This window comes from Camelus ferus, chromosome 2 (genome assembly GCF_009834535.1).
Source record: "Camelus ferus isolate YT-003-E chromosome 2, BCGSAC_Cfer_1.0, whole genome shotgun sequence".
In the NCBI taxonomy this organism is placed as follows: Eukaryota; Metazoa; Chordata; class Mammalia; order Artiodactyla; family Camelidae; genus Camelus; species Camelus ferus.
Window position 1 is genome coordinate 74956349 of NC_045697.1, and position 25906 is coordinate 74982254.

The 25906-nt window shown below is 37.5% G+C and overlaps 1 protein-coding gene across 1 annotated transcript; it reads right to left on the minus strand.

Annotated features, from left to right (window-relative positions):
* LOC102512612 (tricarboxylate transport protein, mitochondrial) lies at nucleotides 1-25882 on the minus strand. Its single transcript, XM_032461209.1, is given in 6 exon segments — nucleotides 1-11; nucleotides 5489-5495; nucleotides 18531-18533; nucleotides 24443-24628; nucleotides 24630-24820; nucleotides 24823-25882. Coding segments are annotated over 3 exon segments (951 nt in total). The 5' UTR covers nucleotides 25469-25882; the 3' UTR covers nucleotides 1-11; nucleotides 5489-5495; nucleotides 18531-18533; nucleotides 24443-24514.
* Nucleotides 25883-25906: the final 24 nt, after the last annotated feature.

Below are 25906 nucleotides of genomic sequence, written 5' to 3' on the forward strand. Positions count from 1 at the left end.
GTTCAGATGTGCTGTGTCTGTTTCTATAGGCCAAAGCAGTGACCGGGACAAGGAGCTGAGTATGACTGCTGCTGATGGCTTTTTCTGGGAACACTGCTTTATTGGCTCTGTCTTGATTTGGGCATTGATAACCAAGCCCCAGCCTGGGAAAAACTCCTTAAAGGGTGAGTTTGGATTTGCATCTTGGTTTCCCAAATGTTTTTTATTTCAGAATGTGGCAGTTGGAAAATCCTCACTGACTTTTGGCCCATTTAACTTGTTTACAGATTAAGAGGTACATGAAATCTCTTATTACTTAAGTTATAATAAAGCTGAATGCTGGAGTAATTAATCAAGAATATATTCCATAAATCAAGTAATGTTTCTTATATCACAGATTAAGTTTAATTTTCCTTGTTCTATTAAACTGTATTGGATAAGCCTCCTTGGTTACCCATTTCACATCTAATTCCTCTAGCAACAATGCTTATATTTTTCTCAAGTTTTAAAAGTTAATTTGTAGCATTACCATTGTCTAGATTTTGAGGACTTGAGAGTGAGGGGTAGGCTAGATTCACCTCCTCTCAGGAGACTAAAAATGCACCATGTGCTTGACAAGACTTTGAATTTTTTTTCCCCATAAGGCAAATCCCAGGACACACATGGAAATGAGCCATGACTGAATACAGACAACACAGTCTGCAGTTAACCTTGTATACATAGCATGGTTGGAAACTTATGACCCTTGGTTCCCAACACCCCACCCTTCCCTAATTGTTTAGTTCTGTAAGTACAGCAGTTTAAAGTGAAGAAGGTGTTGACAGGGTTTATTTCTTTTTTCAAGGCAAATAACTGGGGCAGTGATCTCTGTTGGAATTCTTCTTTGAGTTAGAAGTGTGAAATAGGAGGGCCATAGTCCACTTTTGCAAAAGTTCATGTGATACCCACATACAACTTTTGAATTGTCAAGCAGAAGTTGTAGCATTATTCTATACAATGAAGAAGTTTCCAGATTTCATACTTCTTTTCATTATCTTCCCAAATTGTTGACTTAGCATTATTAAAGGAAAATGTATTCATAATAATCAGTTGATCAAATAAATCATTGAAAAGGGAAGACTGGGTATTACCTTCTCTATGGAAACTTTGCTAGGCATGTGGCTTTCAAGAATGAGGCAGCTGTGTTAGAGTTGGTCTGACAGTTTCCTCTGCAGTTTATTTTAATGAATTCATACAGATACACCTAATATGTTGTGTATTCATCAGCCTGCACTGCTGACAGTTATATTACATAAAGTTCAGCATAAGACCCAAGCGTAGAGCTCCAAACCAGCATTTCAGAGCAAAGACTGCACATTCAATTAAACTCAAATTATCCAGTACCACTCTTTATCCTATAAAACACCGAAGGAAATAGAAAAGGCAAGCTGCTACTTACAATGTTTTTCTGTTGCTTGATTCAGTGATTCTCCAGACAGCTATAAACTGAGATCTTGTTTGTGATGCTTCTCTAGCCATGTATCCCCTAGCAGCCTATATGGGGGGAAAAATTCAAATGTTACAGGGCTAAATGTCAGCCCTTATAAGTAGTGGACTTCAGATCCAAGAGTACACTTTGGCTTTGACAGCATATGCTATGACTTCCAAAGGGATTCTTTGCAGATGTTATTATGCTGTTTATGACATAATGTCTTTCCAGCATAGTCAGATAACTGAAAGTGATCAACAAAAGGAGGGTGATGTTAAGGAAAGAGGGAGGATTCATTTGTGTGCATGATTTCATGAGAAGAGTAATTGGAGCATCACATATTTTAGAGTGATGGCCAAATAATACACACTGGGCAGAACCACTTCTTACTTGCTATTCCAAGAGAACCTGAAATACAGATGTTACCAGTGCATTTGCAATGAAAATATCCCTTCCTTGAAAATGAAATTAAAGCAGGACCATTAAGATGCATGAAGGTCAAGTTCTTTGTGGCCCAATTTCTTTGAGCAATTTTTAAAACACTTCCTAAGCATTTTATGAGCTATGAAAGCAGTGGGGAAACTGTGCAGCCACATAAAGTTCACATGCTAAGTACACTGCTGGAAAATATACAGCAAACATGAGGAATCAGTGAAGCTTCCTGACAAATACTGTGGTCCTAAGGCAGAGTTCTGCCTCAAATTGTGTTTGTTAACCAGTAGGAATGCTTTTAAGGTTTCTCCTGTCACTTGGAATAAAATTATTAAGTTACAGTTATACAAGCAAAGGTCTTGCATTCATGTAGTTTCATTTTGCTATCATCATAATGTTGGAAGTAAGGAAGAAAGGTTTTTTGACTTCAGAGGCGGATTTTTTTTTTCTCTTCTGAAATATAGGTCATGTTAGTTTAATATCAGAGATGAATTATTTGGAAGCAAATTATGCAGTAGCTTTTTTATTTCTTCTGTATTTCACGATTCATTTTCTGTAACAGTACATAGTTTTGATCTATAGTTAGCCTGATTTAGAAGTATTTCTTTTCTTTAGGACCTCTACATATCTTCCCTCCTTTTATCTCCAGATTAGATTGCTGTGATGTTATTTTAAGGTTCAGAAGCTTCAGTTAAGCAAAGCATGTGGAAGGACATGCAAAATACTTATCTTAATGACTGTCAGCAAGCGTATACTTCAAGTTTGCTTGGCATCACAAATATGCCAGAGAGTGTATGTTGATTTGGATGATAAGGAACCGTTGAGACAGTTGGAACTTAAAAAAAGAAAATCTAGTTTAGGATTCTAATAAATAACATCCTGTGCTTGAATGTTTTTCTAGAATCCAGAAATCCTATAGAAGAAATACTGACCTCGTAGACGTTAACAGTTGGAGGGTACTTCAGAGATAAGCTGGTCCAACCCTCTCATTTTACAGATAAGAAAACTGAGAGGTGACTTAGTCAAGCATTACCCTTCACAGATGTTTTGATATATGACTAATCTTTTAAATGGACTTGAAAAAGATTCAATAATACATATAATTTTTCATAATGAACAACTACTTTAGTTTTCTACTAAAGGCAGCCTGAATAGAAGAAATAGTTTTGGAAATTTGAACCTTAGCACTTTCAAAGTTCACATTTTTTAAATAGTAGGATTAAATAATACAACTGTTCTGTTATAGGAAGTAGACGCTTGTTATGATGTTAACCTATAATGAAAAAGGCACCAAACCAGTTCTTTCATCAGAGTAGCACAAAGCTAACCTGTAAAAAACATTATTATTCTTTCTAGGCATACGACTTAGTCTTTGTTTTCAAAAGGACATTTGTTCCCTATCAGTCTTTTCTTTAGGATTGTTATTCCAAAGAGCTGTTGAAGAGGTAAATAGTAAGGAGAACTGGGGTGGGGGGAAGTAAATCTTGTAGAAAGAAAGCAAATTAACTCTCAGAAGGAAACATGATGAGGATAAACATTTAAATAGGAACAATCAAAGAAGATGTTAAAATTGGAGCTAGTCTCTTTGGTGAACTTAAAGTGCTAAAGCTATCATAATACAAGTGAGATTTACAAAGAGAAAACTCTGTCCAGTGGCCACAAAATGAAAATCTATTCTAACCACTAAATCATGGAGACTCACCTTTGGTTTAAAATTAAACCCAGTGAGAAAGCATTAATCACAATATCAAGCCTGTCACGAACAACTGAAGAAAAAGGGGTTTTTTTAATTATTTAAATTTTTTTAACTTGAAGTATAGTTGATGTACAATGTTTTGTTAGTTTCAGGTGTCTAGCAAAGTGATTCAGTTGTACATATAAATACATATATATTTATTCTTTTTCAGGTTCTTTTTCATTATAGGTTATTACAAGCTATTGAATATAGTTCCTTGTGCTATATTGTAGAAATGTATCCATTTTATATATATAGTGGTGTGTATATGTTAATCCTAAACTCCTAATTTATCCCTCCTCTTTCCCCTTTGGTAACCATAAGTTTGTTTTCTATGTCCATGAGTCTATTTCTGGTTTGTAAATAAGTTCATTTGTATCATTTTTAAAAAATTCTGCATATAAGTGATGTCATATGATATTTGTCTTTCTCTGACTTATGAAGAACACATTTTAAAAGCACACATTATGCTGATTTTATTATTCTGCTAATGGAGGAAGAAAAACCTAAGCCTAAGAGATAGATGAGGAATAAAGAATAGGGCACTAAGAATTCTTGGTTTTGTTACAAGCTTCACAGCTTACTGATGGTGTCAATATTCTGAAAAGGCTTAACACATTTAAATATTTTTAAATTCTTACTTTCTGTCTTTTTCAACCAAGAAACTTAGCTCTGAGGAAAGCTCTCTTTGGGAAATATGAGTGAGCTTGTGAGTTTTTGGTTACTTGGAAGCCAATTAGCTTTTCCCGCTAAATTTCAAAAATAAATTAATAAAAGTTCTCAGGTTATGGAAGAAAGGCAGCATTTTAAGAAGTAAAAGAAGTTTCCTTTATATCAGTGTGAAGGAATACTTTGGGCCAAAGTAGCTCTTGGTACAATAAAATGATCCTAATTCTACATGTCATTATTCTGATAGCTTTTTTAAAATGCAAGTTTAGGTGATTTACAATATTATATTAATTTCAAATGTATGGCATAGTGATTCAGTATTTTTACTGCTTATTCTTCACTAGAATTTATTACAAGATAAGTCTATAATTCCCTGTGTTATACAATATATCCTTGTTGCTTTTCTAGTTTGTACATAGTAGTTTGTATGTCTTAATCCCATATCTCTAATTTGTTCCTCACTCCTCCCCTTTCCCCATTGGTAACCATTAGTTTGTTTTCTATATCTGTGAGTCCGTTTCTGTTTTGCATATTATGCTTAGTGAAATAAGTCAGGCAGAGAACGACAAATACTGTATGATATCACTTGTATGTGGAATCTAAAAAAAAATACAAATGAGTATCTATGTCCTCATATCGTAATGCTTCTTCCTGAGTATTTTCCTGTGAGAGTCCTGATATGTCTGAGATCTGGATCCAGAACTCCCATTGGTTCAAAATGAAGTCCTTGTTCCTCTCCACAGTAAATTAAGAATAAAACATTAAGAGGGAATCCTTTAGTTTTCACGCATTTTAGTAAAAATCATTTTCTATGTAGATGCCTAATCTTTTCCCCAGTCACCTAGCTTGAGTCCTTGAGGAAAATGACTCCATTTATAGGATACTGTTATAAATTGGTGTTGTGTCTAAAGTGATTTTGCAGCTAGGCAAATGTCAGCTAATGTGGCAAAGAGCAGAATCATGTGTTTTACCTTAATATGGTAAAGTTGTCTACTTTTCCTTAATATCCTTTAGGAGGGCCCAGAAACAGAGCTCCTCCAAGGGATGTTAAACACCTGATGATGAATGATTCTGCAAGTGATGCTCAGGGATCAAAGTTCTAGCCAGAGAGGAATGATGGAAAAAGTGCATGCTGGCAGAAAAATCAGAGCTGTTTGGGTCTTGGCCACCACATTTATACAGAAAAAAATCAAAGAAGTTGAAACTGCTCATCTTGGCTGACTTTCCTACCACCTCCCACTCTTTCCAACCTTCCAAACTCACTTTTTGGAATATGGACACAGCTGATTCCCTCTGAAAGATGGAAGAGATGGCTACATGTGTCTTGCAGATGGAATAAAATGAGGGTCTGGCATTTCTGGAAATAGATGATATTCTACTAATAACTCCTTGAAAGAAATCTCACAAAGCAAGAAAAAGAGAAGGAACATTATAATACATTTGTTGTTGTAAATGGCTCTAGGCCTATGAAATCATCTGTATTATTTGCATGGATTCTAATGAATTGGTATACATTTTCAGCAATATCAGGACTCATCCCTCCGATGTAGAATAATCAACATTACATACTTTAGGTCAGTATGAACATAAGTCAACATACTTGTCCTCCACTGTGTTATCATGCATTTTATTCTCAGAATGAGATGTGAAGCCAATGCAATATTAGTGGTAGTGGCACTGACTAACTTGTCAGTTACTTGTTTATCTATTTTCATCTGGAAGACCTGTGCTAACTTATAAGTATATAGTAGTTAATAAGCAGCCCTAGTTCTTTGCCCTCAAAGAACCTAGGAATCCTGGATGAGTTTCATAAGCTCTCTGGACATCTGTCAACAAAGGAGTTGAACTAGGTAGTTTTGAATGTACCTTCAAGCTCTAAGATGGAATGCTCCTAATCTCAGCCATTGGCATAGAAAGGAGATGAGGACTGTGGTTTCCATACTTGCTCCCAGTTTTTGTTTTTCCATGAATATTAGGATGCTGAAGGAGAGACTTCAATAAAAGTAGAAGAAGTACTTCTTTTCACACAGAAAGAACTACTGGAAAGAGAATAAGAGAGAAAAAAAGAAGGAAGAAATCCTAACTCATAGGATTTTGAAAGTTGTGGCTTCTATTTGGAAAGCTTTGAAAATCAGAAACATATTACTCGGTATCCACCTTCATGTTGCCTTCAACTAATATTAATCCCATGTTCTATTTGCATAACTCTGTTCTTTTAAGTGATGATTAAGGAGTTCATGAATAACCACTAAGGGACTTCCTGAATTTCAAGCCCTGCTGAAGTGTTTTACTTGCATGAATCCCCACAATCACCTTAGGAGGCAGATACTATAATTACCCTCAATTTCCAGAAGAGAATCAAAAAAGTCAAATAACTTCTCCAAGGGCAGTATAGTTAGCAAGAGGCAGGCCCAGAATTTGAATGCAGTGTCTGGCATCACTGCTTCACACTGCGTCAGTCATCCATTACCTGACTGAACCACTACTTCCATTGCTTTATGATTTTTCATTACTGTTTATTAGAAAATGGTATTCATGAAAACTTCTTATATAGTCTCTTTTCATCACACACTGATGAATGACCAATTAAGATCTTGTCTTTCCTTCCTTTCTGTCATTAGAAGAAAAAGGTAAATAATCATGATTTCAGTTTGCTCTTGTTTTAGTTTCTTACGGCTGATGCAACAAATTACTATACACTAGTGGCTTAAAATAACAAAAATCTATTCTGTCCCAGTTCTGAAAGCCAGAATTCCAAAACCAAGGTGTTGGCTGGGTTAATTCCTTCTAAAGACTGAAGGAAAACCCATCCCATGCCTCTCTCCTAGTATCTGGTGGCTGTCAAGAATTTTTGATGTTCTACGACTTGCAGATGGCTCACTTAAATCTCTGCCTTCATGTGCATATGACCTTCTCCCAAGTGACCTCTGTGTCCCAAACTGCTTCTTCTTTCTCTTATGAGTCCAGTTATTAAAGTTAGGCCCTACCTTAAATCCAGGATGATCTTTAACTTAGTTACATCTGTAAAGACCCTGTTTCCAAATAAAGTGACATTCACAGGTACTAGAGATTAGGACTTGGAAGTATCTTTTAGGGGGACTCTATTCAACCCATTATAGCTCTATTGATTGAAACAATTTAATGGTCAAGATATTTTCTTCATGATGTCAATCAATGCCTGTCTCATTCTGCTGAATTCACTAATTCAGCAAATATTGATTGAAAACTTCAACTATGGCCAGGTTACAGCAAATAAGAAGACAAACTCCCTGTGCTATTAGAGGTGGGATTGTGATTGGGAGGGAGGTGGGAGGAGAGACACAACAGAGAAGACCAGTAACTAGTAAATAAACAAGACCATTGCAGAGAATGAAAAGTAACTTATGAGTCCTAAGCATCCCCTTAAACATCAGTTATAGCTCTAGATACTGCCAAAAACTGTATGATTTTTTTTTATCAAATCAAATTCTATTTTGAGTATCATTTCTGTTGCATAAAATCATTCTTGGTATGATAAAGTAGTCAAAAGAAACTATAGACTTCTTTGTCATTACTCATCTAACATGTCAGAAAAGTACTTATTCATGAAAGGAATAACATACTAGATTATCTGATTTCCCTCGGTAATTGGAGGAAGTTGAATTGGGGAAAAATAACTAAAGCATCAATTCACCAAGCATCAATTTCCCTAATTCCCAAGCAGTACAACATTGTAAGATTACTACCAAAAATGTCCTCAGGGATCTTTCTCTATAGGAACATAAAATTTTTTGAAAAAATTCAACCCACTGTAACTGGTCATATTTTATTCATTAATTATAATTGCAAAATTTTTGCAGAATATATTGGCTAATGGCTTAAAACTTGTTATTCAGGAAGTAATTCATTGAGCCTAAGATGACATCTTAAAACTCAGTTTAAGTTCAAATGACACCAGAACCTTAACATTAGTCTCTACAAAGCACCTGTCTAAGGACAACCTTATCCCATGGCTGTATAACCACTGGGTACAAGAAAAACCTTTGGTGATGTTTTGTAAATTACTGAGAACTTGTTCTGGCATACTTTTTGGATTTGTGGTTATTATATGTCCATTTTCTTTCCCCACAAACTATATTTATTTTGTTGAATTTCGGTAATTGGGTACAAGCAGCTGGAGTTATTTTACTTTAGTTCATGAACCCTTTTATGGTGCTAAAAATTAAAAAAGCTCCAATGTTCATTCTAACTTGAAATACAAATTCAAGTGAGAGCCTAGTTTATTCTGAAATAGAGGTTTGGCTGTGCTTATGGTTAAACCAGTGCTTGTTTCAGCGAATAGTTCAACTCCACACCTTGCTGGCTTGCTGGAGAACTCATTCTTAGTTATCTGGTCAGGAAAGAGAAAGGTTGTGATCTGTCCTTTCATTAGGAGTTTAGACATCCCCTCTGTCTATAGGTAGTGAGGAAATGATTTTTTGGAAGTCTTTTAGTGATAAGTTTTACAAAAACTATTTCGTAAGATGCTACCATTCCAGTTTTTTTTTTTTTTAACTGAATTAACAAAAGAAGGTAAAAGAAACAGTAAGGAGTAAAAATGTAAAAAATAGTAGAATACAAAACAGGGGGATGGAATTAACTCAAACAACTATGTTTAATGAGTTTGTGCTGCTATTCCTTTGCCCAACAATAAGATATGATGTCTAAAAAGTTGTGATGCTGGTAAATTTGTCTAGGTCTACCTCTTCCAAAACTTTTATCTCTATTCATTGGACCTCTGAAGAGTGCCTGCTGTGTGCTAGGTGCTGTAGTACATACTTGGTGGATGGAGGTGGACTAAACACATATAAGGACTTGGGTGGCAGACGTTAAACAAGAATATGCATGAACAAATTTGCAAACAAATACTTTCATATAGTGCTAAGTGCTATGAAGCAATAAATAGATTGAAATGATGAACATTAACCAGAGATATTTAGATAAGGTATTAAAGAAATATTTTACTGAGAAGAAGTCATTTAGCTAAGTGCCAAGTGCGTAGGCTAAGTGCCAACTCAATTTATACATTAGAAGTTCAACTGGACTTTCACATAACTAGTAAGGATTAGGGGTTATTAACCTGCGACCTCAGAACTGAAAGAGGGTAAATTTGGTGTCTTATAGCAGGATTAACTGGGTGATTTATATATAATCTAAATAAATAAATATCATCATTTACTAAGTAGACTGTTTCTATGGAATGGATTGTAATGGCTTTCCATCTGGGTTCACTCACATTATATGCCTTTGATCTACTCTGTTTTGCCTTCCTGATCAGAGGAATTCTAACTAGATTGGAAATCTTGCACTTTTTAAACTTTGAGAGTTAATCCGTTGATCCATGTGTTAAATTACACCACTTAGACCAAATCTTTTGTGGGGGGAATTTTCAAGAGTTATGAAAGCATTAGTGGACTGAATGTACTGCTTTGAGGCGTTCATCTAGTACAAAATGCTCCTTTGTGAAACCTTTATCATTCTCAGTATACTCAAGTATTGTTCCTCAATTTTTTATCTGTATCATGGGTATGATGAGACTATGTACTTAATATTATGCTATAAACTGTTAACTGCATTTCTAAGAACTCTTGAGTTGATATATAACAATTAAACAATTATTTCAATGTAAAAAAAGGGGAATTATAAATGTAGTTTTAGCCTTGTAGTTGCATGTTATTTTTCTTATAGGAATTCCATTAATAATTTAACAGCTAATAATGCACAGCTAAAAATCAAAGCAACACTGAACAGGACATATAACTTTTTCTTCCCTTTCTCTACCACCTCCAACACTGTTGTTGGCACATTGTTTCTTATACTTTCTAATTACTTGCACAGGTTTAATCCTGGCCAACATTTATTAAGCACCCACTATGTGCCAAGCATCACTGGAAGCACATTACAAATATTTTCTCATTTAATCTTCACAGTGACCTCATGGATAGGCATCTGTTAACCTCATTTTCCAGACATGGAAATTAAAGCATAGGGTGGTTAAGTACCTTGCCTAAGTTCACAAAATTGGCAAGTGTGACTATGGAGCATAAAAGCCTAACCTCTCTAGATTGCAACCCCTATGCTCATTTCTGGTTCCTGATAGAAGTATGGGAATCTCCTTATAATTGATTAAGGCAAGGCTATCAGTGCAAAGCAAAGAATGTTTCCTCAACAGCTCAGTCCTATTGTATCTGCTCTATGAGAAGCAGACTGGGAGAAAGTCCTGTTAAAAAAGAATATCATTATTGTTAATAAGTTACATTTGTAAGGTGTTTCTTTTCATTTAAACTTATTTATAAAAGGACCTGACCATTCTGATAGGTATTTTCAGTAGGAAAACTTCTGAGTGGAATTGGGTGGTATAGATGGTACTGAAGGCGCAGGCAATATGGATGAAAAGGGCCTATAGACAAGCCAGAAGAGGCCTTACTCATTTATACTTAAATAAATCCATATGACTTAAAATATGACTCTAATTATATGAATTATTATTCCTAATTCTGATATGTTAAAAGGGATTACCCTGAAACATTCATCATGCACAGCCATGCACACCACCAATGATGGTTTGGATTCTGGCAGCTTAACTATGAAATTCCTCCTCCTTTTAAGATTGTATGCCCCTGTTACAGAGTTTAAAATACATGATGAAAGGAAAATGCCACATATTTCTTATACAATTTAAAAAATATGCCTCTAAATGTTCTGCCAATAAAGCTTGCATTAGGTGCTTCTCTGTTCATAATATAAAATACCCACCTGGAGATCAGAAACCATTTTAACACATTGGAAGTTTTCTTTTCCTAGTCCCTTGAAAAATTGAGTTCTGCTGTGTCAACTTGTCTAAGTCTGCCCTGGGCTACTCTTGATGATGGAATTCCTAGAATAAACACCAAGGATGATGAAAGGTAAACTGAACTGAATTTCTCCTGAACTTGAATGAGGTTGAGAGATCACTCTGCAAATTATTTCCAAGCTAAGAATTCATTTCAGTTGCTGCTATTATTGTAATCCATCTATGCATAAAGTGAGAGAAAATTTTATTACAAAAAATGACTAGTTTATGAAAGAATTTAAGGAAGATGAACATTTGGAGAGAGCATTACTAAGGTCTACAGAAACATTGTGAGAGATGTAACAAACATAGACAGCATTGATTTGTGTTAATGATGTCTGTTTTTGAGAACTTTGTTGGTAGAAGCAATCCTCTAAAAGGCATATGCATCACTTGAAACACCCTGGGGTAAATCTGAGTAAAACTAAAGGAAAAAAATTGTATAGATGAACATTTAGGCAATATGTCTATAGAGTCAGGCACTAGAGGAAATGATGGTCATTGGAATTCCTTCCTTTAATTTGTATTTAATCTGTTTGAGAGTTTTGTTAATAGCAGAATAGGTTTTGTTGAAGTCACTATTTATCACACTGCATTATGTAGCTCTACCTGATATTTTTCTTGTTTATTCATTCATTCTGTCTTCAGTTATTTGATTATGATCTATTTTCTTCTATAAATATAATCCTTGTAAGAGCAAGACTTTTCAATTCACTCCTCCCAATATCCTGAGTGTGGTAGGAACCATGACTGACACCCATCAATATGGAAAGGAGCAAGTTCATTTCTTCCCAGCACTACCTAGAACACTAGCACAGATAGCATTTGTCAGGCAAATAAAATAAATAGGAATTACCATTTCTGACACCAACAGAGTTAGTTGCAAGTTGATGATAGAAAAATAACTCCAGTGAAAAATTCATTCCAGAAGAAATCAATGAATACTTATGTTTGATTTTTGTCCTTTAGACTATAAGACACTGTACAAAGTGTAGTGCTTTGGAAACAGAAGTTGGGGAGGGTGGTTGTTAATAAATATATCCCCAGGCATCTGTGGAGATTGGTTCTAGGAGCTCCCACAGATACTAAAATTCACAGATGCTCAAGTACCTTCTATAAAATGGTGTAGTTCAGTCGGCCCTCTCTATCTGTGTGTTTCACATCCTTGGATTCAACCAATCTCAAATGTTCGAAACCCCTACAAATTCAGAAGACCAGAGGGCTGACTGTATATTATTGAAACAAACAAACAAACAAACAAATAAACTGTGTTATAAGCAGACCTGCCCAGTTCAAACCCTATTTATTCAAGGATAAATGGTGATGCTGACTCAGCACCTTCTTTGAACAAAAGAGTATCTGAGTGGCTCCTCTGTGTTGAATGTCCATAGAAGGCATATATGGCGGGATGGTGTTTAGACTAAGATCCTAAAGAAAAGGAAAACATTGATAAACACATGAAAGAGCATTCCCTGTAGGGACAGCAGCTAGTATGAAGGCCTGGTGAGAATGAGAGAAACCATTGGAAAGTTATAATAATATCTATAGTGTGATACAGTTTAGGTTTATAAAATCACTCTGGCTGGTATGTGGACTAAAGGTTGTAGAGAGTTAAGAATGGAAGCAGTGAGACCATTTTGGAGGCTGCTTTACTAGTGCGGGTGAGAGAGGACAGTAGTGTGGACTTGAGTCATAGTGGTGTGGCCAGGAGGAAGTAGACAGATTCAGGACAGGTTTGGAAGTAGAATCAGTAGAGTTGCTTCACTGGATGTGGGAAAGGAGAGAAAAAGGAATCTGGGAGAATGCACAGGAAAGTAGGACTGGAGGTTCTGGGTGAACCTTACAGGTGGCTATAAAAAATCCAGGAAACCTTGAGAAGTGACTATCAGAAGGATCAACGTGGATATTACAAAGACTAATCAGAGATGAAATACTAAAATATTCATAGTAAATATTTATTGAGTTCTTACTGGGGGTAGAGCTAAATACTTCATGTACATTATGTCATTTATTCTGAAAAACAAAATAAAAATCATGTTAAGTGGGTATTATCACTTTCATTTTATAGATGAGAGAACAGAGGCTTAGTTAAGTGTCCAGATCATATAAATGGAGAGAAGATGGGTGCAAAATCCTTCAGAACACTAACTGCTCCCTTTCTCAGACACTTTTGGACTCCGCTTCAGGGAAACATGTGAATAAGTGCTTAGAGAATGAATGAGAAATTTCACAAAAGAAGCGCTGGGCAGGTTGCTATAGCCAGGCTCCCGGCCCACACATAAATCTGACCCTAAGTTCATTCTGTTTTCAATAGACATATTTTAGAATATTATGGAATTACTAATATATGCACTGAACACTGTGCACAAAGCAAGACACTGGGATTGTCTGACTGAAGGGTGTGAAAAAATGAAGAAGGTACTACTTCCAAGCGCTTATAAGCAAAATGTGAAGTTGCTTAACAAGTGTCTGGTATTTAGAAAGCATTCGACACATGTGTGTTAATTACATTTTTTTAAAAAAGCTGAGATTGTTAATAAGGCAATCATGAGAGAACAGTGAGGATTTGAAAGCATTGGTCAAGGCTTCCAAAGTAGATAGGAATTACTCTGATTAAAACATCAAGGGAAGCCTTCAGGTAGCTGTGGGAGCAATTACTTCCACATCTCTCACTCAGTTACCATGACTGTTGGCTCTAAGGGAGAGCCGTGATCCTATTTCCTAGGCATAAACTTCACATTCTTGAACTGATAATACTTTGCACTATCCCTATCTCACCTTCACTTAATGCCAGACTGTCTAAAGTGTTAAGGAAACTGAAAGAAAAAACAAAGAAGAACTTACGAAGCAAATTGAGGTTGGGCAAAGTTGCATAGTTTTGTGAACTTTTGTGCTGCTTTCTCTTTTCTGAGCTATTGCAGTTCTTTCTCTGGCTTAATCAGCAGAAGATTCCCTTCTCTCCCTGGTTCAAGTAATTATCCTGGTACAGGGTTAGGGATGCCTCCTGTTCTAGGAAAGAGGTAGTTGACATAACCTAAGGCTATTTGATTCCCCTCTGGGTCTTGCTAAGATTTCATTATACTTGCTTTTCAGAAGCAAGGCACTTTCAACAGGAATTGGTGGCCACATTCTAGCACAGGAGCAGTTTCTTTCACAGCATTTTATTATTTCATTTGTGATCTGCATGAACAATCATGAGCTACTTCCTGGTTCAGCTTAAAAAGTCCTGCTTTCTGTACTGAGGGGCGAGGGGCAGAGAAGAAATTGGCAAGGGAGAAGTTTGGTGTGATCCAGTGACTCAAAAGTTCATCTCTAACTTTTATTGTCAGATAATGTTTAAACACTTCTTGCTTTTGCTTTCTCTCTGGGACCATTTATAATTTTTTCTAAAATCCTTGCATCCTTTACCTCCCTATGCGTTCAACATCTTCTCCTCTAACTTCTGTTGAGAGTATAAGGTGTCAATAACATGCTATTTAGGTGAAACTCCATTATCCTTTCCTTTATTGGGTTTGTCATTCCCTATTGTCTATCCATTCAAATAGCTATGCCTACAGGGCTTTGATCTTCTTTCAGTTTAGGCCACATTATTATTTTCCTTTTTTTCCTCAAGTTTTAAAAAAATTTCATTAATTTTTTTGGGGGAAGAGGTAATTAGGGTTTAATTTATTTATTTTTTAATGGAGATACTGGGGATTAAACCCAGGACCTTGCACATGCTAAGCACACACTCTACCACTGAGCAATACCTCTCCCCCTACTTCCCTTTTTTACCTCCTGTCCTGTTATCAATAGATACGGACAGACTTGTTTGTAATATTACACCTGGTTTGTAAGATAACTCTTCCTTCCCAGAGTTTCTGACTTTCCGCTGGATTGCTGCTTTCTCATTTAAAAGCCAAGATTTTTATTAGTATAAGTTTTATTTGTCCAATCTAAAAATGCAAACTATAGAATTTTGCTACTATCTGGAGCTCCTGTACATTTAATGATTTCATTTAAATTATATCTCCCATCTGTACAAGAGGTTCCTTTTTTTCTACCAGAAAAGATAGACTTCTGTTCTTCTTAGTTTGCTCTTGAAACGCAGTATTTGTATTTTCATAGTCTTCAAGCTGTAATTTTGGTTTATTACTGTGATCATTTTCTTTATTGGAGTTGGTTGGAAATGACTGTCTCAAGGCAATTAGGGTAAAATTGAGAAGTAATCTCAGAAACAAGATACATAAGGAAGAGGATTTGCTTTATGAAGAGAGGAAAAACACTGAAGACAACACATATTGTCTTATCTTATGGTTCATAAGTAATTGTTCAATATAAGTAATAATTTTCTAAAGCATATGGACTTATCCAATTATCAATTAATTGTAACCTGCCCTAAGGAGAAAAGTAAGCATATGTCACACTGTATCTTACTTTATTTTACTACCTCTTAATGAACCAATGCACACCCCAGTAAGTCCATTCTTATTTTTCTGACGGAACTGGGTTGAACACATAAATTCACTCATCCAGTCACTCTTTACAATGTAAAGACCTCTATCTCTCAGCTCTGGATTCTGCTGATCAGACTTGTTGGTGTATAACAAAACATCACTAACATAAATAAAAACTCTTGCTTACAATTCTGGCTTTCTTTGATCTTGGCTGGTCAAATGCTGTGGCAGCTGCTAAGAAGCAAATAAGAAAAAAAATCTAAATACAACCCCGACTTTTCCACTTAAGCTGTAGTACTATAATAAGAAAAAAATCCACAAGAGCCCCTCAAAAACCACAACCACTGCTGTGGACTGGATTATGTTTCCCTCAAATTCACAGGTTGAAGTCCTAACCCCTGAGGTGACTGTCTGGAACAGGGCTTTTGAAAGTAATTAAGCTCAAATGAGGTCTTAAAGGTGAGGTTCTAATCCAATAGGATTGGTGGTCTAAAAGAAGAGGAAGAGAGAGAGATATTTCTCTCTCTCCTTCACTGCACATGCATTGAAAAGAGGCTACGTGAAGACACAGGGAGAAGACTTGCAGACAGCTCTCACCAGAAACTGACTGTGCTGGACCTTGGTCTAGGAGGTCTAGCCTCCACAAGAGTGAGAAATAAATGTCTGTTGATTATGCTTCCCAGTCTGGTATTTTGTTATGGCGGCATGAGCAGACGAATACAACTAACCTTAGAAAGAACCACATGAAAGAGAGGACAGAGTTCTTCTAGGACTGGGGGGATGTAGTTTTAATGAAAACTTTTCTTAACATTTTCCAAGAGGCTCTTTCTTCTGTCCCTTCTCTCAAAATGTATACTTACCCAGTGAATAGAATGTTCATAAAATTTATTACCTAAATAAGCACAGTTTTTATAACTGTAAACTGGGACCATCCAGGGCAAACTGAGACATATTGTAACCCTCCTTATAGAAATGTCAGGATGTCACCCTACTATCAGATGTAAGGATGTCTCCCTGCCCATTCCCAGGACCAATGAAAGTGGATTATCCCATGTTAAGTGTCTAGTGATGGCTTTGGTTGGTGATATTGGGTCATTGTCCATTGGTTACTCCCAATCTTTGTTTTCTTGGAGATGTTCACATGTTCAGCTGTCACCCCATGTTTGCTGCCTCACAGAGCCAGTTTTCCTTTGATGTCAGATGAGTATGCACACAATTTTTGATTTATCCTAATCTCTAACTATAATGTAAGACAAGGTGTCTGAATTTTATTATAATTTCTTCAAAGATATCTGATATATTAGTTTAAAGATATAATAATTGGGTATTTTTTTTTCAGAGGCAGAGATCAGGCAACAAGCATGATATTCATTACACAAATACATACATAAATGGATTTTTTTATATAAAAAGTAATCTGTAGCCTTACTATTCCTACTTCTCTATTAATTCTAAGAAGCATGGGTAGAAGATGATAGAAAAACTCTTATTTATTGAGCTCACAGTCCTTAACAATATGCCTATAGCCGGACCGGGATCTCCATATTCCAGTCTTGAAAGATAAGACAGTTATATGGAGTTCTTTATGACAGAGTAATCAGAGTAGGGTTTTTTAAAATAACAGTTTCCTCATTTTCTCTTAAATAATGGAAATTCTCTCACTTGATTGACACATGATTTGGGTATATTTTTATTATTAATATATTTGTCAGTTTTCTAGTTCTTCTACCTGAAGCAATTTATTTTTAAAATATGTTAGAGGATATTGAGTGGAAAATTCACTGTGTCCCAGAGTTGTGGTTAAGGCCTCAAATTATGGACAAGAGGCACTAAATATCCTACTTTGAAAGCCAGTAATGTAATAGAAGCCAGCCATACTCCCACAGGGCTTGTTAAGAGGTGAAAAGTGCATACCACCCGCTGCCAACAGTGACTTAAGGAGAGAACTGAGGAGGGAAAAGGGAATCATCAGCCTTGTGGGTGTACTAGTTGAGCGTAAGGCATACTGCTATAACTAACAAACCCCTACATTTCAGAATAAAATAAAATTTTATTTTTTGCTCATGTAATTGAACAACGTGGGTGTTCCTGGTTGGATGGTTTTCCTTCAAGCACTCTTTCCAGCTAGTAGCTTTGCCGTTTTTGGCACATGGCTTCCAACTTTGTCTGGGGGTTGGAGGGATGGTCATCTCCATTGCAGCCAGCGAGAAAGGGAGGACATGGAGGATTATCCATGGGAGCGTATTATGGGCTGTATTTGTTTGGTAGGGCTGCCATAACAAAATACCATGGCTTAAGTAACAGAAATCTATTTTTTCATAGTTCTGAACGTTGGAAGGCTAAGATTAAGGTGTCAGCAGGTTTGGTTTCTTTTCGAGCCTCTCTCTTTCACTTGCAGATAGCCGCCCTGTGTCCTCACATGGTCTTTGCGTGGGCACACCTCTGGTGTCAATTTCTATATGTTCAAATTTTCTTGTCTGATAAGGATGCCTGATTCAGCCCACCCTAATGGCCTCATTTTAATTTAATCATGTATCTCCAAATATAGTCACATTCTGAGGTACTGGGAGTTAGGGCTTCAACATATGAATTGGAGGAGAATATAATTTGATAACATGGGTCAAGCACTGAAGTCATATACATGACTTCCACTCAATGGAATCCTTGGCTAGAACTCTGATTCAGACTATACCTAAATGCAAAGGGAACTAGGAAATACAGATTACCTGTGTAGGAAGAAGAAAAAGGAAAATAAATAGGTTTGATCAAGAAGAAGTCTCTTCCATAGTTTGGTCACCAAATATGCATTTCACACTTCTTACTCATCAAATTTACTTATCCTTCTTCTACAGATTCAATATGTATGATCCCCAGATGACAGACAGTCTTTTTCTGTAAGATCCACATATAGCTTCTGCTGGTCCAATGACCATGAACTAAAAAGACAAGTTATCTGCTCACCCGCTCCATACCTAATATAAAATAGTGAAGCAGGGACGAAGTTAAGAGCAATAAACCGTCCAAGTGAGGAAGAAGGAGACATCGCAGCTGTGTCTGGTACACAGCAATAATGAACTCTGTAGGGCAGGCATTATAGGGGTCCTCTGCTCTAGCAGCTCTTGATTAGATCCTTATTCTGTCCTCTGGAAGACCCATTCCTGACCACTGCTTTGCAAGGCCCCTGGCTCTACTCCTTTTAAGGTCCCTTCTTGTCTGTTATCCTCCATGGCCACATCTCAAGTGCACTTTGGACATATACTCATGGGAGTTGTTCAGTTTGCAGTCCACTTTCTGTTCAGATTAAGTTTGGGCACCCATGGATTGGCTGAAGGCTCAAGAAGTCAAAGGCATGTATAATTTCTTTGGCAGTACAGTGCCCTCCATGTCTTAGGAAGATTTTGATCTACTTGCTTCTAATCGATTCCATGTGCCAGTGAGCATACCTGAAATTCTTTCCCAAATATATCTCTCAAACCTGGTTTATGCCTTTGCTGCTCCGCATCCAAGCTTCTCTCAGCTTGATGCTTGAGGGCAACTACCTTGAGGCCATATGAAACAATAGTTTGGGGTGGAAATGCACTGTCCTTAATTCAATTTCAAAGGCAGTGCCGAGTTCCTTGTTCAATTAAGTCTTCCTGGGCCTCTGTTACTCAAAGGCCTAATCAATTTCTTATTATCTGGAAGTTAGAAAGAGTTAGCTTTTCCAAATTTTTGAGAGCCTGGATTTCTGGGTTCTTTCTATACCTTTTCATTTCTGTTTACAGACTATGCAAATCTTTCCTCATCTCATTTCTTTCCTGTAATACCTTGCTAATGGTAAAAGCTGAGACTCGCACTCTTTTAAACCACCTGCCCTAGAATGCCTGGTTCAGGTGTCATTGTTTTACCATCCAAGAAGATTGTTTTGCCAGGTAGTTTGCCACTGCATAAAATATCTCCATCTTTCTAGCTCCAATATTATTTTTCTTACCACTTGCTGCTTGATTAGACAATGCCATTGTTTAAGGCAGTATTCTACCCTAGTACCAATTTTCATTTTTTAGTTATAATAGGTTAACTACCATAACAGACAAACAAAATTTCAGAGTTTTAAAAGAATAAAAGTTTGTTTCTGCTTACTTAACAGTAATGTGGATCCATTTTTGGGGGGAAAGGGGTGGAGGGTCTATGTGTTCATTTAGGGACTCAAACTGTCAGAAGCTCTGCTATTTCTGCTTTCTTCCTGGGCATTGATATCCAGCCTGAAGCCAGGGAAGAGACAGAGAAAATTATTTCTTAGGGATTTTAATGGTCTGACTAAAAGTAGTACATTTCACTTGCGTTCATTGCATAGAACTCTGTCTCATGGATCACACAGAAATGCTAGCAAGTCTGGAAAATAAATATAGACTAGTTTTGTGCCTATTGAAAACAGATTTGGTAATCAGATAGTTGTCTGTGCCACTGCAGAGTGAAATATTTGTGGGCAAAAATCTTCCCTAACGTCCTTACTGAAACTAAGTGAAGGGGAACCCAAAAAGATAGCTCATGAAGGTTGGTGGTATCTTTAGTAAGGGGAAACTGCGTTCTCTTCCCTTAACGGGTGCCTTCAGACTTTCAGAACACTGTGGAGCATAGAACATGGTGAGCAAAGAACATGGTGAGAGAGTTCTAGGAAGAACTTTAGGGAGCCCAGGAGTCCTACTAAGTACCTCTACTCCCACTCTGGGAAGGAGAGGGTTTTAAGGGCCTGGGTAGTGAACAGAGACTGGCATTTACTTTTATAGATATATTTTCATTTCTCGTAAGAAATACTGAGCAGTGAAATCAAAGGACAATACAATAGGTGTATGATTAACTCAGAAATGGCCATAGTGTTTTCCAAAATGGTTATATCATTAAATATGCTCACCAGTATCGCATGAGAATTCTATTCCTCCATGTTCTTGACAGCATTTGGTATTGTTAGTTTTTTAAAAAATTATAGTCATTCTAAAAGTGCATGGTTATATTCATTGTGATTTTAATTTTTATTTTCTTAATGACTAATGAGTTTGAGCATCCTTTTATGTTTGTTTACCATTTGTATATCATTTTTGGTGAAGTGTTCAAATGTTAGTCATTTCTTCATTATTGAGTTTTGGAATTCTTTATATATTCTATATATAAGCCTTTTGTTAAGTATATGATTTACAACTATTTTCCCCAAGTTTGTGGCCTGTATTTTTATTCTTTTAACAGTGTCTTTTGAAAATAGACATTTTAAATTGTAATAAAATGCAATTTTTATGGATCATGCTTTTTGTTTTATAATTAAGAAAATCTTCACCTAATCCAAGATCACAAGTATTTTTTCCTGTGTTTTCTTCTAGATTTAGCTTTTTAACTTAAGTCTGTAAGCCATTTGAGTTAATTTTTGTACATGGCAGGAGGAATGGGCCAAAGTTCCTTTTTTTTTGCATGCAGATTTCCAATAGTTCCAATATAATCTGTTGAAAGAACACTATCCTTTCTTTGGACCTTTTGCAAATATCAGTTGTCTATGTATGTATATGACCATTGATCTATTTGTCTATATTCAAACCAATATCACATTTCTATAATTACTGTAGCTTAAATTCTGAGTTTACCCTTCTTTTTCAAAATTGTTTTTAGCTCTTCTAGATCCTTTGCATTGCCTTTTCAGCTTGTAACTTCCTACAAAAAAGTCTGTTGGGATTTTGATTGGGATTGCGTTGACTCTACATATCAATTTAGAAAGAATTGACATTTTAACGTTACTGAGTCTTCAAATCCATGTACACAATGTATTTCGTATATTTTTGGACTTTCTTTAATATTCCACAGCAAATTTTATAGCTTTCAATCTACAGGTCTTTTACATCTTTTTCAAATCTATCCCTAAATATTTCATATTAATGATGTTATTATAGATGATTTTTAAAATTCTATGATAGTTTCTATTATATGAAAGTAAAATTGATTTTTGTGTATTGACTTTTTATCCTTGCTAAACTCACTTCCTATATCTAGTAGCTATTTACATATTCCATCAGATTTTCTACATAGACAGTTAATTCATCTATGAATAATGACAGTTTTAGATTTTACTTTCCAATCTAGATACTGTATATTTCTTTTTTCTGCTTAATATTGCAGTAGTCAAAAACTCCAATATGATGATGAATATGTGATGAGAGATGACATCCTTTCTTTGTTCTTTATCTTAGTGGGAAAACATCACTTTTACCATACATGTGATATTAGTTGAAGGATTTTCATAGGTGATCTTTATCAGGTTAAGAAAATGCCCTCTTATTTCTGGTCTGCTGAGGTGTTTTTCTTTTTAAATCAGGAATATATGTCAGATTTTGTCAAATTCTTTTTCTGCACTTATTTAGATGATCAAAAATGTTAAAATTTTTTAATCTTGTGTTACCTCTCCCATTCCTGAGAGTAGTAATTTGTGGCTTCTGTAATTTTTTTTTGCTAATCAGTCTGACTAGAAATTTATCAATTTTATTGATCTCAACATACCAGTATTTTGTTCCACTGATTTTTCTCTATAATTTTTAATCTTAAGTTTTACATGTGAAAAATAACCGTAACTGGCAAACGTAATTTGAGCAAGATGTTGTGAAGGGACTGCTACTCAGCGGGAAAGCAAGATTTGACATTTGAGAGCAGTAATTGGAAAAAATAAAATAATTTCATAGAAAGACTCCTAAACTGGTTACATATGTTTAATATACTTACATATTAATACTATCATTCAAATATAATTTGGTTGCTAACATGCATTAATGTATTTTGAATGTCTGATAATGTAGTGCAGAATTTCCCAAAGGGGGTACCACTGAACATTACTTTCTGAATATTAATGTATATTAGGTGAGAGAAGGATTTAATCTTCAAATGATGGGAAATACTGGTTAAATTGAGTTGGATAACTTTCTGTCTTTGTGGGATTTCCCATATTTTAAAATATTACATTGTGTATCTTTAATCTCCATGAAAGGGATATAAAGTACAGTATTTCCCAAATTTACTTGATCTGGTACCCTTCTTTTCATGGAGCATCTAGCAGGACAAGAATTTAACAAAACACCTTTTGGGGAATGTTAGTAGCTTAAAAGAGCTTTAAAGTGAAACAAACCTATATTTAAATACTTACCCCAGAACCAATTTGATCTCCATCAAGTAACTTAAAGCCTGTGAGCCTCAGTTCATCTTCAAAAGGGGATAGTAAGAGTTCCCTTTGGGGTGTTGGGATGATTAGAAATAATGACTATATATGCCTGGCACATAGTAGATGATCAACTGTTGGTATCAATATTAGTAATAATAACTTAACCTTCAATAATCTACAGGATGCCAAAAGAGAAAAGAGGTGCTTCATTTCCATTGCTAGAGCTGACATAAGAGCATTTTGTACAACTTGGAATAAAGATTTTTGTATTCTTTAAAAAATTATAACTCACCTATCTTTATTCCTGGAAATGATATCCAATGAAGAATAGTAATATAATGCTGGGGCAGAAATGAAAGGAATTCAGAAAGACTACCATGAATTTTAGCATATCTGCCTATATGATCTTGAACAATTTAAACTCTCTTAAGCTTTGGTTTCCTCATCTTTAAACTGTAGCAATTGAACTGGAATTCTCATAATTGTTTACTTTTAAATACTGATACATATTTATTCTTGAAAGCTGTATTGCCTTAGATTCAATCTCTATTATAAGGTGTTTTTTTATTCTACACGAACAAACATCAGCTTAACTTCATCTTCACCAGCTTCAGCAATGCTTAATCCACCTCTACCCTCAAACTTTAGCCTTTACAATTGTAATGCAGTTACTGTAAAGACAACACTTTTGATTGTCTACCCACTGTTCACTTTTTCTCTTCTTCCTAATGAAACCTGATTTTGAAAAAAGACTATTTGAAATATAGATTTATATATACTCTCATGAGGTGTAAGCCTTGATGCAATTGCATGTATTGTGCCTTGAAATATTAGCAAATCATAATAGCAGTTTATATAATTTCTCAATAAGTAGACATATAAATAAAGAACTAAATAAGAAGAAAAACCTGTATTTGCTCAGGTATACAGCACTCCCATATGCAGCCATGTGCCCCCAAGAGAAGATGACCCCATCCCAGTTACAGTAGGGTAACCAGTTCCTCTAAAGGTAAGCTGATTATCCTTGCTAGTGATTGGTCCAGAAATGGAAATGTGACCCCATCCTAGCCAATGAACTGTGAAGTGAAAACAGTCGGTGCATTTTCTGGAAAATGACCTCAATCCTAAAGATCTCCATATTAGAGGACGGTATAGTTGTTTTTATTTTTTATTTTATTTTATTTTTCAACAGGATCCAGTTTATTCTGCCTTGGAAGGGTGGTCCTGAGAGTGGCTGGTGCCACCCTGTCCGCGGTGGAGGAAGGGCCCGAGGGCCAGTTAAGGCCAGTGGTGGGAGAAGCGAGGGGCACGCGGCCCCTGGAATGCAGTGAGGCGAGCCTGAGGCCCGGAGGCAGCTGTGGTGGGCCGGGGCGGGTGCCCCCGCTGCCAAGGGTGGAAGGCACCGGGCTGGGACCCGGCCATGGCTACAGGGCCGTGGACCAGGCCCCACGGGCACCCCGGGAAGCGGGCACAGGGTCACAGGACTCAAAACATGAAACACAGGCACACATGAGTAAGCACGTGGACAAGTGGGCACAGATTCACAGGCCAGAGGGACACCCCGCCTCAGCTGGACACATGGACACAATGTAGTGTCATACAGACCACAGGGGACTCATGGCACTGTGGGATACGTGAACTCACGGCCACAGAGTCAGACCCAGGCCGTGGAGTGAGGGATGGGGGAGGGGCCTTTTGGCACAACAGCACTGGAATTGTGAGAAGGGGTGGTGGGAGCCAGTCTGGAGGGGCTGGGGCAGCCCCTGGACTCCGGGGCTCAGTCTGTCTTCCACACCTTGTTGAGCAGCTTCACCACCTCCTCATAAATGACGAACATGATGGCCACATACAGGCAGACTCGGCCCAGGCGGGGGACAGTGCTCTTGTAGAAATGCCTTAAGCCCCTCGTTCCTCAGGATCTGCAGGCCGCAGTCCCATGTGTTTCGGTACTTGTGTGCCTCCAGGCCCTGCATTCGGGTCTTGATCACGTCCAGAGGCGTGTTCCCGAAGACACAGGCTGCACCCGCGATTGCTCCAAACACACCGGTGATCAGCGGATTCATGGGCTTGTTGGAATCCTCCTTCGGTACCAGCTGCGCAGGGAAGTCAAGACGAAGAAGCGGATGGCCTGGTTGGACCCTTGCTTCAGCACGGTGGCCTTGAGGCCCTGGTACGTGCCCTTCAGCCCTTGCTCCTGCACGATCTCCCTGACCCCGTGAAAGAAGCCTCTGTATTTGGGGCTGGCGGAGGTCTGGTCATGGATGGACTTCACCTTTATGGTCTCCATGGGGCACACGACCACCACGCCCTCGGCCACGCCGGCGCCCAGACCGCACAGCAGTCCGCGCGTGCTGTCCAGCCGTCCCTGGGCGTCTCGCATGTGGCTGCTGAGGCCGCGGTACAGACCCAGGACGCTATGGTTGCGGACAGTCTGCAGTACGCAGTCCCCGATGCCCCGGTAGCGTGGCGGGTGCGAGCGCTAGTCCAGCTGCAGCTGCGTCTTCACGTACTCGGTGGGGAAGGTGATGCACATTTCGATGCAGCCCGCCAGGCCGCCTGCCTGGATCGCCTTCCCCCGGTGCGTGAGCTTGGCCTTCGCGGGCGCGGCAGCAGCCAGAGCGCGGGGCGCGGCAGGGGCGGGCGGCGCGGAACGGGGCGGGGGGCCCGGCGGCGGCGGCCTCGGGTCCGAGCTCCTGCGCTCGGTGGCGGAGGCCGGTATAGTTCTTTTCATTATCTGTTTTAAGTACTTGGTCCTGCTTCAGCCATCTAATAGATTGTGAATGAGCTCAAAGTAAGGACGGAAGAAAGGAGAGACTGCAAGAACCTGGGGTTTGGATGACGTTGTTGAAATGCTTAAGTAACTTGCCCTGAAACCTGAACTTTCTCTGAGTTTCTGTTAGGCGAGACAGTTAACTTTCTTGGTGTTTAAAATTGCTTTGGGTTTCTGTTACTTGTGGCCAAAAGCGCAGTAACTGTAAAATGTTTAGACTCATAACCTGGTAATTTCTAATTTTATCTTAATATTTCTTGTTTTCATTCTTATGCTAATAAAACTTATAAAAGCTGAGCATTTCATACTGTAAAATCCAAATTTGAAAGGGGAATATCCATGGTAAACAATTGTTGGGGTTAACCCCGTGGAGTGTTATCCTCAGTACCTCCAGTTAGG